The sequence below is a fragment of the Nycticebus coucang genome, chromosome 7 (assembly GCF_027406575.1).
Source record: "Nycticebus coucang isolate mNycCou1 chromosome 7, mNycCou1.pri, whole genome shotgun sequence".
NCBI classification, from domain to species: Eukaryota; Metazoa; Chordata; class Mammalia; order Primates; family Lorisidae; genus Nycticebus; species Nycticebus coucang.
The window spans coordinates 134380857-134395677 of NC_069786.1; the positions used below are offsets into that span (position 1 = coordinate 134380857).

Below are 14821 nucleotides of genomic sequence, written 5' to 3' on the forward strand. Positions count from 1 at the left end.
CTCTTTTTGGAGAAGTGTGTGCTTAACTATGTTGTTCACTTTTTTAAAATTAAGCTTTTATGACATAATTTGAAGAGTTCTTTATTGTAGGTGTCTTATAAATCAGATGTGTATTTTTATAATGTTTTTCCCTTGTCTGTGGCTTGTCATTATTTCCTAAATACTGCCTTTTAAAGACAGGAAATTTTAGCACTGGCCACAGTGGCTCACACCTGTAATCCTAGCACTTTGGGAGACTAAGGTGGGATGATCAGTTCAGGCCAGGAGTTTGAGACCAGCCTGAGCAAGAGTAAAACTATGTCTCCACACACATAAAAAATAGAAAAATTAGCTGGGTGTAGTGGCGGGTGCCTATAGACCCAGCTATTCAGGAGGCTGAGGCGGGAGAATTGCTTGAGCCCAGGAGTTTGCAGTTGCTGTGAGCTATGATGATGCCACTGGGCCTCACTCTGGGCAGAGAAGTAAACCTCTATCTAAAAAACAAACACATTTTAAATTATTTTCATGATATCCATGATTTCATGAGTTTTTTCTTGTACATACAAATACAACTGATTTTTATATAGTGACCGTATGTCCTATAACCTTGATAAGTCTTTCAATTCTAGTAGATGTTGAGTAGATTTTTAGTCTGTTGATATGGTAACTTACATTGATGGATTTTTTTTCTTCAATGTTGAGCCAATCCTGCATTTGTGAGGTAAACCATAATTCGTTATGTATTATGTGTATTCATCATGTATTATGGCTTACTATATTGATCAATTTGATACTAATTTTTTGTTAAGAATTTTTGCATCTGTCTGTGAGAGATGTTTATAATTTTCTTGTAATATGTTTGTCTAGTTTTGGTGCTGGGGTAATGCTGGTTTTAGAGTGAATGGTGAAGTGTTCCTGTCTGTTTTCTGGAAAAGCTTGCATAGAATTAATATTACTTCTTTTTTTTGTTTATTTTTTTTTTCCTACTTGCTTCCACAGTATTAATTCTTTTTTGACTAGTAGAATGCACCAGTGAAACAATGTAGGTCTAGATTTGTGCTGTTTTATCTTGTTCTCATGGTAAGATTTTAAGTATAAATAACACTTTCTTTTTTTTTTTTTGGCCGGGGCTGGGTTTGAACCCGCCACCTTCTATACATTGGGGCTGGCACCCTATCCCTTTGAGCCACAGGTGCTGCCCAAATAATACTTTCTTTTAACAGATACAGGGCTGCTTAGTTTACTTACTCTTGAGTGAGCTTTGGTATTTTGTGTCTTTCAATGGATTTGTTCCAGTCAACCACATTTCCAAATTTATTGGCATGAGGTCGTCCTTAACATCTCCTTATCCTTTAAGTTCTGTAGCTTCTGTGCTGATATCCTCTCTTTGATGACTGATATTGGAATTTTTGTGTTTTTTTCTTCTTGATCAAGATAGCAAGAGGATTATCAATTTTATTAATTAATCTCTGTGAAGAACCAGCTTTTGGTTTCACTGATTTCCTCTAGTATGTTTTTCTGCTCCTGTCTTTGTCAGTCCTTCCTTTGCTTATTTTCAGTTTAATTTACTCTTTCTAATTTTTAAGGTGGGTGCTTAGACAAATACTATATTTCCATTTCCCCATCCCAACCTTTGATAGTTCTCATTTGTTTTACTTTCACGTGTGTTGTGATGCAGAATACAATATCTTTGCTTTAAACAGTCTACTTTTAAAAATGTGTGTCTCTGTGTACTTATTACTTATGGCCTTCACTCCCTCTTTTAGATAAGGGTTATCTGGTATTTTTCTTCTGCCTAAAAGAGCATTTTTGAGGATTTTTGGTAGTGCAGGGCTGCTCAGGATGAATTCTGTCATTGCTGAATATTGACTTCTTGACTTAACAATTCTAGCATTTTAAGGATGTCACTCTGCTGCCTTCTGGCTTGCATTTTTTTCTTGTGAGAAGTTAGTGGTAATTCTTTGTTCCATTTTATGCAATGCGCATTTTTTTTCCGGGCTGCTTTCAAGATTTTCTCCTCACTGTTTTCAGCAGTTTGATTATAATGTGTTTTGAAGTGGTTTTCTTTTTATCTCACTGAGGGTTGATTGAGTTTTATTGAGCTATTTGGGTCTGTGAGTTGTAATTTTCATCAAATTTAAAAACAATTTAAATTTAACCAATATTTGTTTCTTAATCCCTTCCTGGGACTCCGGTTTTTTATGTATTATCTATGGATGTATCTCGTGGATTATCGCTACTTGTGAGTTACATCTGCCTTGGGTCACAGGTCCCTCTCACTTCTCTTTCTGAGCTTCATTTTGGACACTTTCTGTTTCTGCAGTACCTGCTGGGCTGTCAACCCCATCCAGTGAATTTTTAATCTCAGATATCATGTTTTCTGGCTATTGATGTTCAGTTGGTTCCTTTCTCCCAGTTATCCATTTCTTTCCTCATTACGTTCCTATGTGTTCCTGTGTCCTCTAACCCTCGGCATTTCTGTGTTGCAGGGGGCGGCGTCTCCATCTGTAGCCGGGTCCCCTGTCTCTCTGCCTCCTGGCTCTGCTTTCACCAACTTCTGTCCCTGTCTGTCTGCCTCTCCCAGGCCAGTTGCCTGGGAACGAGTTTCACATGTGCCTGGTGTCGGGCTGGTAAATGCCACGTTTTTGTCCTTCATACACTTCACCCTTGATGGGCACACTAGGGCTGTGGGCCACATCCTACAGTGTCAGTACAGCCCTCAAACTGAGAATGGTTTTTACATTTTTAAAGAGCTATAAAAAAGCAAAATAAAACATAGAATACATGAAAGGATTCTGTGGCCAAAAGCCTGCAGTACTCTCGAGTGCTTTACAGAAAAAAACTCGATGGCCCTGACCTGCAAGGTCATCTCCTCAAGACAACCTTATTCCTGCCTTTTAAGTTTAAAATTTGCATAGGATCTAATTTCCAGTGAGCTGTAAATATTGGCATTTATTTAATACCAATAAAAATATTGGTATTACTTTTTAAAATGTTTTCAGTATGGAATCTAAATACCATAGGTATGCCCACCATCATATGTTTTTTATCATCATCATCATCATTATTATTATGAACAAGTTCTTTTTCAATGGTTGGAAATTTTTCATTGCTACTTTTTCTCCTGGCACTCATATTTTTATTTCGCTTGTTCCCTAGAATTTCATCTTAGCATAAACATTTTTATATTTATAGGTCACTCTTTCATACCCTTCTGTAACTGGATAGACAGACAGATAAATTTAACCACTTTAAAATTTCCTGAACAATAAGATTCTTAAGTGTCAAACGTTTCTTTTGCACGGTTGTTCAATTGTTTGTGTGGGTTCCTGACTTCTGGTTCTCCTTCTTTGTCTCCGGCCAGCCTGCCTCGGCCTCATCTCTAGCCCCTCTAAGTGGAGGCTCAGGGCTTTATCGTGTCTTTGGATCTCCACAGCCAGTTCCCAGGTGACCTTGCCATTTTACAACACTAGAATGCTGCGTTTATACACCAAGCGGCTCCCACACTGCTCTCGCCAGCCTGACCTCTCCCTGCCCTCAAAAAGGTCTGCCAGCTGCGCACTTGACACTTCCCCTCGGACGTTGACTCAGCATCTTCCTGTGTCCGGTGTTGACCTTCCTGCATTTGTGCCCTCTGCGGTCCTTCTATCTTCATGGTGGCAGATCTGCCATTTCCACTGCCAAGTGAAAGATCTTAGAAGTTTTTTGCTTCCTTTCTTTTGCCCGCCTCATGCCTAATCTGTCAGCAAATTTTGGTGTTGCTAGCGACCTTCAAAGTTTATCTACTTCACCTGCTCCCACTCTGGTCCTAACCACCATCATCTTTCATCTGGGTGATGCAACAGCTACCCCCAAGTGGGGGTCCTGGCCTCCCTCTGCTCTGACCCCTCTTGTGGCCCATCTTGGGATCCAAGCAAGTGTACTCACAGGGCCTTCAGGGCTGGCCGCAGTGTGCACCTCTCCCTCTTTGGCCTCGGCTCCCCTTTGCCTGCCTCTCTCTCTGACCACACTGGCTTCTTTGGAGCTCATAGGACCTTCCAGCCTTTTGCCAGCTCCCTTTACTTCCCCCACCTGGATCATCCCTCCCCTGATACCCTCCTTTTCCAAGTCGGAGCTCTCTCTGCCCTCCCTGTTCACACAGCCCTCCTGTATTTTTTTTCTTTTCCCTTCCACTAGAATGTATAGTTCACAAAGGCAGGAATTGGCTGTTGTTGTTGAGTCACAGTGCCCACAACAGTGTCTGGCACATTGTAGGCACTCATCAAACATTTGTGGAATAAATAATGAATTGAAGCAAAATTTGATATATTTTTAAAAATACCTACCTAATGCCTTGCTGTTATAGTGCGACAACCAGTGCTTTTTGTCCCTGGGGATGTGTCCATGCCTGGGGCAGTGCGTCCTAGAAAGAGGAGAGCCTAGAGGCAGGCCTTCTTTCACAGGTGGGAGAGGCAGTGAGGGAGTGGGCAGGGCGAGCTGGCGTGGCTGCTTGGCCTCGAGGGCATTGTCCATGGATTTGTTTAGGAGATTGGCCATCTAGAATCCAGAAATAGGTTCTGTGAAAGTGGTTTGTGCCCACATGCCCTTGTGAAGGTTTGTTTCCCAGGGTTACCTGTAGCCTCCTTTTAAGACACCGTTATGAGGTTCCTTGAAGATAGGAGGGAGTTAGCCAACACATTATAATGGCCGAATGGAGGCCAAGCTGGCTGATTAGAGCTGAATGCCAGAAAGTTTCCCTGCTGCATCTCATTTTTGTGTGTTAAAACTCAGTTATTTGAGAAGAAGGATGCTTTTGGCCCCAGAAGCTGTGGACAGTGTTAACATAGCATCGTTCTGTCTGGGCTTGAACTCGGTGCTTTGGGCTGTGGCTCACACCATGTTTACAGACGCACTAACTGAGCCCTTCCCCTGCCAGCTCCGGAGGTGGGTGCACTGCAGGGCTGGGTGCAGACAGGGAATCAGAAGTCACCTGCAGCGTTCTTAGGTTCCATGTCAGTCTGTCCTTCCCAGCTGCCTTGTAAGTTGGACTATAGGAATTCAATGACAAGTAAGCAGACTTGATCAGGGCTAAAATCTGTGTGGCTTTAAAGAGAAAAAAAGGACTAACTTAGGAGCAAAGAATTTTCATGAGAGATTTGTTTCTTGAGAGGGAAAATAATTAGAACCGTGTATTCTCAGTTTCCAGTGAGTTGAGAGAAGATTTAACCCTAATAATTACGAAATGGGAACTTGACTGGGGCAGAGGGAGTGTGATGACTCCAGAACCATGGTAGACCAAGCGACATCTTTGAAACTGGTAGGCAGCAGAGTTGAAGCCACGTAAACAGTGAAGTGGAAAGCCGACCAGAGAAGTACAGTGCAGCAGGACGGAGCGCCTGGAGCGCAGTGTGAGGAGACCTGGGTCTCACGTGAACAGTAGTCCTTCCTGAGGAAGAGGGCACAGAACCAAGACAGCAGCTCCCAGAGGGGACTGTGGTTTGCAGAGCTAAGGCTGACATGGGGTCTCTGCACCACAGCAGTCAATGTGAGAGCACACGAGCCCTTCAGTGAACAAGGTGTGCTCTGAGATTATCACTTATTAGAAAAGTTCTCATATCTGGAGTTAAAAGTTTTCCCTAACAAGTATTTTCTCCAAAGAACTTATGCTGTCAGCCACAAATCCAAGTGTATTTATAAAAATTAGAAATATATGTACCAAGTAAGTGGAGAAGACAGAATAAAAAGTATTCTGCCTTCTTCTGTACAACAGAATAAACTCCAGGTGAGCGAACGAGATGATTAAATGTGCTCTATAAAGCAGAAAATTACTAGGGAGGGAGGGGTATTTGTATAAATGTGGTTGGGAAAGACCTTTTTTACGCATGATACCCAAGACAGGAACCCAGAAGAAAGAACAGCTTCTGCAAAATGGGAAACTAGTGTTGAGAGACAACAAAATGAAAAGGCAGACAGCGGGTGAGGGGAACTTTTAACAAATCTAAAACAGATGAAGCAAAGGCTAATTTTCTTAAGAGCTTTTTTATATTGATAGTTAAAAGACAAATACCTTAGTAAAAGAAGAGTTAAAGAACATTGATCATTCAATTCTTACAAAAAATACAAATGACCAATATAATATGAAATACTCTGCAACCTCACTAGTATTCATCAGATAACGTAAAAGAAAAGAGACTTAGACTGTATTTCTCTATAAATTGTATGTCTCTTCTGTCAAACTGGCAAAGAATAAAGACCTTAGGGTCCAGGTAATGCTGGTGCTAACTGGTGGACAGCATAAATGTTGATGTGGTCTCAAAACTCTTTAAGGAATAGAATTTTTTAGTGATGATTTGAGACTAACAACTTGCTAAATGTTCATTTTGTGGGAAAAGTTTAGGAAAAGATATAAGATTTAATATTGCTCATTTATTACCATGGTGATAAATATTTTGGGGGAAGTTGAAACTTCATTTTAAAGATGGTGTGAATTCTGTCCCATTTGAAAGGTGAGAATAATTTAATTCCAGGGAGGCTTTCCAGGCTCATCCCTGCCAGAGTGCCCTCTGCTGGTGGCAGCCCTGGTCATCCTGCATGCTCACCAGCCTGAATTTCAAGAGGGCCCTAAGGCAGCCAACACTCTCTGGGTGACTGCTGTGTCCCCAAGGCCTAAAACCACACCCTGTGGAGGGTGTGTGCTGAGTCAGTGTTTGTGGAGGGCCTGTCAGCTATTTACCAGGCCCTGGGCATACAGCATTTGGCTCTAGTCAGCACCTTGTCATCGCCTGAGAACTGACATTCAGGGGAGAAGAACAATAAGCAGATGAAATTGCTTATGTAGTGAGAGGTGTTAGGAGGAGAAGGGCCTCAGGACATGTTCAGAATAGGCAGGTGTGAAGTTGCTCCTGCCCTTCTCCGAGGGAGACGCAGCAGGCAGGTGATTGTGGATCCTGCCCCTGCCCACTGTGCCCGGGGAGACCCGCAGCAGGCAGGTGACAGTGTGGATCCTGCCCCTGCCCACTGTGCCTGGGAGACCCACTGCAGGCAGGTGACAGTGTGGATCCTGCCCCTGCCCACTGTGCCCGGGGAGACCCGCAGCAGGCAGGTGACAGTGTGGATCCTGCCCCTGCCCACTGTGCCCGGGGAGACCCGCAGCAGGCAGGTGACAGTGTGGATCCTGCCCCTGCCCACTGTGCCTGGGAGACCCACTGCAGGCAGGTGACAGTGTGGATCCTGCCCCTGCCCACTGTGCCTGGGAGACCCGCAGCAGGCAGGTGACAGTGTGGATCCCGCCCCTGCCCACTGTGCCTGGGAGACCCACTGCAGGCAGGTGACAGTGTGGATCCTGCCCCTGCCCACTGTGCCTGGGAGACCCGCAGCAGGCAGGTGACAGTGTGGATCCTGCCCCTGCCCACTGTGCCTGGGAGACCCGCAGCAGGCAGGTGACAGTGTGGATCCTGCCCCTGTCCACTGTGCCCGGGGAGACCCGCAGCAGGCAGGTGACAGTGTGGATCCTGCCCCTGCCCACTGTGCCTGGGAGACCCGCAGCAGGCAGGTGACAGTGTGGATCCTGCCCCTGTCCACTGTGCCCGGGGAGACCCGCAGCAGGCAGGTGACAGTGTGGATCCCGCCCCTGCCCACTGTGCCTGGGAGACCCACTGCAGGCAGGTGACAGTGTGGATCCTGCCCCTGCCCACTGTGCCTGGGGAGACCCGCAGCAGGCAGGTGACTATGGATCCCACCCCTGCCCACTGTGCCTGGGAGACCCACTGCAGGCAGGTGACAGTGTGGATCCCGCCCCTGCCCACTGTGCCTGGGAGACCCACTGCAGGCAGGTGACAGTGTGGATCCCGCCCCTGCCCACTGTGCCTGGGAGACCCGCAGCAGGCAGGTGACAGTGTGGATCCTGCCCCTGCCCACTGTGCCTGGGAGACCCGTAGCAGGCAGGTGACAGTGTGGATCTTGCCCCTGCCCACTGTGCCTGGGGAGACCCTCAGCAGGCAGGTGACTATGGATCCCACCCCTGCCCACTGTGCCTGGGGAGACCCGCAGCAGGCAGGTGACTATGGATCCCACCCCTGCCCACTGTGCCTGGGGAGACCCGCAGCAGGCAGGTGACAGTGTGGATCCCACCCCTGCCCACTGTGCCTGGGGAGACCCGCAGCAGGCAGGTGACAGTGTGGATCCCGCCCCTGCCCATTGTGCCTGGGGAGACCCACAGCAGGCAGGTGACAGTGTGGATCCTGCCCCTGCCCATTGTGCCTGGGGAGACCCGCAGCAGGCAGGTGACAGTGTGGATCCTGCTCCTGCCCATTGTGCCTGGGGAGACCCACAGCAGGCAGGTGACAGTGTGGATCCTGCCCCTGCCCATTGTGCCTGGGGAGACCCGCAGCAGGCAGGTGACAGTGTGGATCCCACCCCTGCCCACTGTGCCTGGGAGACCCACTGCAGGCAGGTGACAGTGTGGATCCTGCCCCTGCCCACTGTGCCTGGGGAGACCCGCAGCAGGCAGGTGACTATGGATCCCACCCCTGCCCACTGTGCCTGGGGAGACCCGCAGCAGGCAGGTGACAGTGTGGATCCCACCCCTGCCCACTGTGCCTGGGGAGACCCGCAGCAGGCAGGTGACAGCGTGGATCCCGCCCCTGCCCATTGTGCCTGGGGAGACCCACAGCAGGCAGGTGACAGTGTGGATCCTGCCCCTGCCCATTGTGCCTGGGGAGACCCACTGCAGGCAGGTGACAGTGTGGATCCCGCCCCTGCCCATTGTGCCTGGGGAGACCCACTGCAGGCAGGTGACAGTGTGGATCCTGCCCCTGCCCACTGTGCCCGGGGAGACCCACTGCAGGCAGGTGACAGTGTGGATCCTGCCCCTGCCCACTGTGCCCGGGGAGACCCACTGCAGGCAGGTGACAGTGTGGATCCTGCCCCTGCCCACTGTGCCTGGGAGACCCGCAGCAGGCAGGTGACAGTGTGGATCCCGCCCCTGCCCATTGTGCCTGGGAGACCCACAGCAGGCAGGTGACAGTGTGGATCCCGCCCCTGCCCACTGTGCCTGGGAGACCCGCAGCAGGCAGGTGACAGTGTGGATCCTGCCCCTGCCCACTGTGCCTGGGAGACCCACAGCAGGCAGGTGACTGTGGAGGGAGCAGTTTCTTTGGGTCCAGTCCGGAGCTCCCTCACATGCCTGCATTTGGTGAAGGCACCAAGGAGCGCTGCAGGCAGGTTTTAAATCTTAATTCTCTGTGTTTGCCATATCCTAACATAGTATTTGCTTTTTCTTTCCTTTTTTTTAATTTAAAGGATTTTTTTGTTTTGTTTTTGTGTTTTTTGATAGATGAGGGTTACTACCAGGGTGGAAAGTTTCAGTTTGAAACTGAAGTCCCCGATGCGTACAACATGGTGGTGAGTAGCCTCGTCGGCCTGTGGGTGGGGAGCCTGTGGCTGGTGCCCACTGCTGTCTTGCCCAAGCCCTGTCCTCCAGGTGTGTCCACATGTGGCTGAGCACTAAATTCAGTGTTTCTGTGGTGAATGTCACGCATCAGCAATATTGAGTATCAGTTGAAAAATTTATTTATTCAACAAATACATGTGAGTACTCTGTGCCGGGCAGTCTGCCTGCGTATGTGATGTGAAGTGTTGAAGTCTGATACTGAAGAGAAGAAACATTTTATTTAAGACTATAGCTTTGTTTTTGGTATGAGAAAATATATATTTTAGAATTTCAGAGAGCACTAATTTGTAATTACCAAGTGATTTATGCTCATAGATCTGTGTTAATCCCTCAAAGACCCTTCCAGGTAATGATTATACTACCACATTCTATCTTTGCTTTTGAGAAACTTGCAGACCAACTCGGGAGGTGGGGTAAAGTGTAGAAAGTTGGTGAAGTAATAAAAGTGGTGAGTAGGAGAGAGTAGAGATATTGATGATAGAAAACTCATTTTGGGGAATTCAGAGAAAGAAAAGAAATGACCATTTTTGGAAAGTAGTTGAGGGCAGTTAAGCTTTTAAGCAGAAATAGAATGTCTGGTGTCCCTATGTGGTCCAGAATCTTTGGCAGGTGTTCTGGGTGACAGTGTGACCATGAGAACTCTCAGTCCCCTGAAGGCAAGAGGACCAGGTCAGCTTGAGTGAAGAGCTGGGGTGGGGGAGGGATGGGGTGAGGTGAGAAAACTCAGACTTGGGTGCTGTGTCGGGCATTTTCAGTGTGGCAGTGAGAAGCCGTTGAAGATTCTGAACAACTGCACACAGCCCTGAGCAGGGCCTCAGTGACCAGTGCGGCTGGTCTCTGCCTGAACTTACTGTTACTTATGTGTGTACTACACACATGTGCACATGTCCCCATGATATTTTCTACCTCTCCGGGCCCCTCGAACAGGAAAGAAAATTCTGAAGGTGGCATAATGAGAAAGTTGTCTCCTTAGCCTGCTGGCCTCATTAATGGCTGGCAGCGTGTGTGCTTCCCACCGCCTGACAAGTGGAGCTGTCCCTTGACCTCAGCCACTAGGGTTGAGTTCAGCGGCTGCAACAACTTTTTTTTTGAGTCAAAGCTTACTCTGTAGAAACTGATCTTTTTTACTGGGCTACTGTATTAAAAGTTCTTTTTGAACTGTAACTATGGGCATGGGGAAGAGTGAGCAGTCCAAGAAAACACCTTTACTTTTTAGGCAAATTTGGGAAAATACATTATATATTTCAGGTTTTTGTCCATCCATCCAGCTCCCCACTAAAGCTTCCATCCTTTCAAATAACAGCTGAGAGACAGCAGGCAGCGTGCTGTGTGCTATCTTGGCTGAGAGGTTTGGTTTAAGTACAGGTATTTAGAATTTGGGGCTTATTTATTGGTTTCTGGAAACAACCAAGTGTACAGCATTTGCAATTCTAGACTTGCCATAGGCCACATAGGCCATCTGTGTGGATTATGATCAAAAGTAAGAACGTTAAAGTTGAAGAGGGTGAGTGGGTGACACAGGGCTTCCCAAGAGCTGGGGGAGGGAGTGTGGCACAGGCTGAGAAGCTTTCCAGACAAGCCTCGAGACATCGGACTACCATCGCTTCAGGTACACTGGGCATCATTTAGCAATGGAGCTTCTTGTTCTTATAGGAAGAGAGCAGGATGTGAGATACACCACGAACACAGGCACCTGCTGACCGCCCTGTGCCAGCTGTCTTTGCTGACGTCACTTTATTCCTTTTTTCACTGGGTGACCTTAATAGTTGCATATTTATACATCAGGAGGGTAGAGTTCAGACAGGTAATGTTAAAACTACCCTGGTTAGCTTTGCCGGTGTAGATGGCTGAATGCTTCAGCTGGTTCACGTCCGGGGCTGGCCTTTCCTTCTGTGCCAGGTGGTGATGAAATGTCTATCATTCTGTCCTGTCCCATAAGCGATTTCAAGAAATGGAGAGATGAGACAATGGAGTACAGAGTGGTTAGGAAGATTTGGTAATTGGTTACTGTCAGAGTGTAGTCGAGGGTGAAATTTGGATTGTCCCCGTGGGTATCTTCTCTCTTGGTCGTCCACTCTTCAGCCCTGCCCCCAGGCCCCACGGAAAAGCAGAAACACTTCATCCCTGCAGCCATTCTCAAGTTCTGAGTGCAGCATTGACTTTTAGCTTTGTTATGGTGATCTAACATTTTTATATTTTCATTGCCCTCTCCCTTGGAAGCTTCTAAATGATGGGCTGGTCACATTTCATCGGGAGCAAAACCCCTGTCCTCAAGCCCAGAAGCACTGAGAAAAGCCAGCAGGTGGCTCTGGACTGGACCCGGCTCCTGTCCTGTTTGACCCTCCCTTCCTCTCTGCCTCTTGTCCAGGCCTGTGTGGGGCAACTTCCTTAGTGCCAGGCCAGTGTATGTGAGGAGTCTCGAGGGGACCACTAGAAGAAGTACTTAGTTGGATACAAAAATGGGTGCATTTCCATGTGTACGGCTATGCTTTTTACCTCCAGAACTCTGTCAGTGTCTGCCCACTAGGCTGTGGGCGTCTTCCCTGCTCAGTGCAGGCTTGTGCTCTTGTTCTCACGCTGGGTGAGAACACACATCTGTCCTGGGGTGACCCTGTCTATCCTCCACAAACTTCACATTATGGAAAGCAGACTGCACTTGCCCATCATGTGAGATGTGTAGGTACAGGTATTTGGCGTAGGGATTGAGAGAGCAAGCTCTGAGGGAACCACGCTGACTGGCAGGAGACATGGCCCACGTCCAGCCTGAGCCCCTGGAGGGCTGGGGGCACTCCTGGGGTGCATCGGCCTCCTTGCCATGACTTTTCTGGTAAGATTTCTGTACTTCATGAGGACATTTTTAAACCCCTGTTATAATTCCTACAATGAAGTTCTGTTATTAAGATTGTAAATTGCAAAACTTCTAATCATTATTTTAGAATAAACTTTTAAAAGAAAAATAGTAATTTAATATGCCCCCCTATACCAGCAGTTAAAATTAAAATCCCCTCCCCCCTTTTTTTCTTTTGCTTTATCCCTGAATTTCACCTCCTGGCCTGAGGTCTGCCTGCTAAGCTGTCAGTCTAGAAACTGGCCATGCTGGCTCTTGCTGAGCTCCCGCAGCGGCCAGGCTCTGTCAGACGCTGGGGGCCAGAGGAGTACAGTTGGCAGCTTTTTAAGGACTGCAGTCTCCTAGAAGACAGATGGAGCCACGCTGGTGAGCCCAGGTGGTGACGTGGTGGTGGCAATCCCTCAGGGTGTGGAGATGCCCAGAGGAGAGGCCCATGATGCAGCTCTAGTAGCTCTGGGCAGGGTAGGGGGGCTTCAGCCCAGGCACCACCTCGCCTACGGTATCACAGGGTCCCCGTGTGTGCTGGCTGCTAACTGGCTAGTAAAGGGGATGTAATTTTTGTTCCTTGACTGTTTCCTCCTAGAAGTGACAGATGTCACATCCCCTTGATGCTGTTGCCAAATCAAGTATCATGGCCATAGCCAGCCTACAGGGGAGGAGGAAGGGCAGCCCTGCCACTTGGCCTGAGGAGAGCCAGGGACATCGTCAAACAGCAGGAATGATGGCCACAAGTACACCTGAACCTCCCCTTGCCCTCTTCTTTTTATGTAATTTACTATACTTTGTAGGAAATTGAGAAAGTTTGCTATGCAAAAATAGAGTATTTATCACCTGGGACCTCCCCACCAGACATAATCACCACGATGTTTTAATGGACCTACAGAACACATAACCTGGTAACTTGAGAGTGTTCTGGTTATTAATATCATAGCTACGTGATGTCACAGCCAGTATCACATTATGTGTCAATAATAAGGGTGGTCCATCATGATGGTTTCATGGTTTTAAACCAGTCTTTTATCATCATTTGGTCTTTGATTGACCAGTTTTTTGACAGTATAAACCAGATTTTCTGTTAAGGGCCAAGTAATAAATATTTTATGCTCTAGGGACCACATATGGTCTCTGCTCCATTTTTTTTTTTTAAACCTTTTAAAAATGCAAAAGCCAATCTTTGACTATGGGAAAACAGGCCTGATATGGATTTGTTCTGTGGGCTGTGGTTTGCTGCCCCTAGAATAGAGCTGTAAGGTGTGCCCAAGACACACATCTTGTGTCTGTCTACTTCTTTCCTTTGCATAAATTCTTAGAAGTGGCATTATGGGTATTGAGTAATTGATGCTCCATTTTAAGGCTCTTGATAAATCCTATTAAATTATTCTCCAGGCTGCTTGTGGTGGCTCATGCCTGTAATCCTAGCACTTTGGGAGACTGAGGCAAGAGGATTACTTGAGGCCAGGAGTTTAAGACCAGCCTGAGCAACATGTCAAGACCCCCAACTCTACAAAAAATAAGAAAGTTAGCCAGGTGTGTGGTACGACCTGTCGTTGTAGCTATTCAGGAGGCTCAGCAGGAAGATCACTTGAGCCCAGGGATTTGAGATGGTTGTGAGCTATGAGGCTGTCACTGTACTCTAGCCTGGGTGACGGAGTGAGACCCTGTCTCAAAAAAAAACCCACCCATCAGAGAGGTTATACCAGTTGGTGTTCTCACCATCAGTATTGGAAAATTTCCTTTCCCTAAACTCTCCCCAAGCTGAATTTATTTTTTTGGATGTGAGGGTCTCACTGTGTTGCTCAGGTGGGTCTTAAACTCCTGGGCTCAAGCAATCCTTCTGCCTCAGCCTCTCAAGTAGCTGGGATGTCAGGTCTGAGCCACCAGATACTTATACAAATAGAATATTTTTATTCTTTTTTTCTTTTTGCTATTTTGGAAGAAAATGGTGTCTCATTTGGTATCCAGTTGTCATTTGAAATTTCATTTCCTAAGAAGGATGTTGAATATTACTTCCTACTTATTATTTATATATATATATATATATATATATTTTTTTTTTTTTTTTATTGTTGGGGATTCATTGAGGGTACAATAAGCCAGTTACACTGGTTGCAATTGTTAGGTAAAGTCCCTCTTGCAATCATGTCTTACCCCCATAAAGTGTGACACACACTAAGGCCCCACCCCCCTCCCTCCATCCCTCTTTCTGCTCCCCCCCCCATAACCTTAATTGTCATTAATTGTCCTCATATCAAGATTGAGTACATAGGATTCATGCTTCTCCATTCTTGTGATGCTTTACTAAGAATAATGTCTTCCACTTCCATCCAGGTTAATACGAAGGATGTAAAGTCTCCATTTTTTTTAATGGCTGAATAGTATTCCATGGTATACATATACCACAGCTTGTTAATCCATTCCTGGGTTGGTGGGCATTTAGGCTGTTTCCACATTTTGGCGATTGTAAATTGAGCTGCAATAAACAGTCTAGAGTAAGTGTCCTTATGATAAAAGGATTTTTTTCCTTCTGGGTAGATGCCCAGTAATGGGATTGCAGGATCGAATGG

At 46.9% G+C, this 14821-nt stretch overlaps 1 protein-coding gene across 3 annotated transcripts in view; it reads left to right on the forward strand.

Moving 5' to 3' along the window:
- Positions 1–14821, forward strand: part of UBE2F (ubiquitin conjugating enzyme E2 F (putative)) — a 62996-nt gene that overhangs the window by 24425 nt on the left and 23750 nt on the right. For all 3 annotated transcript variants that reach the window (XM_053597432.1, XM_053597433.1, XM_053597431.1), the window contains one exon: positions 9293–9360. In XM_053597432.1, coding sequence (XP_053453407.1) covers positions 9293–9360 — 68 coding nt within the window. The remainder of the gene's footprint in view (positions 1–9292; positions 9361–14821) is intronic.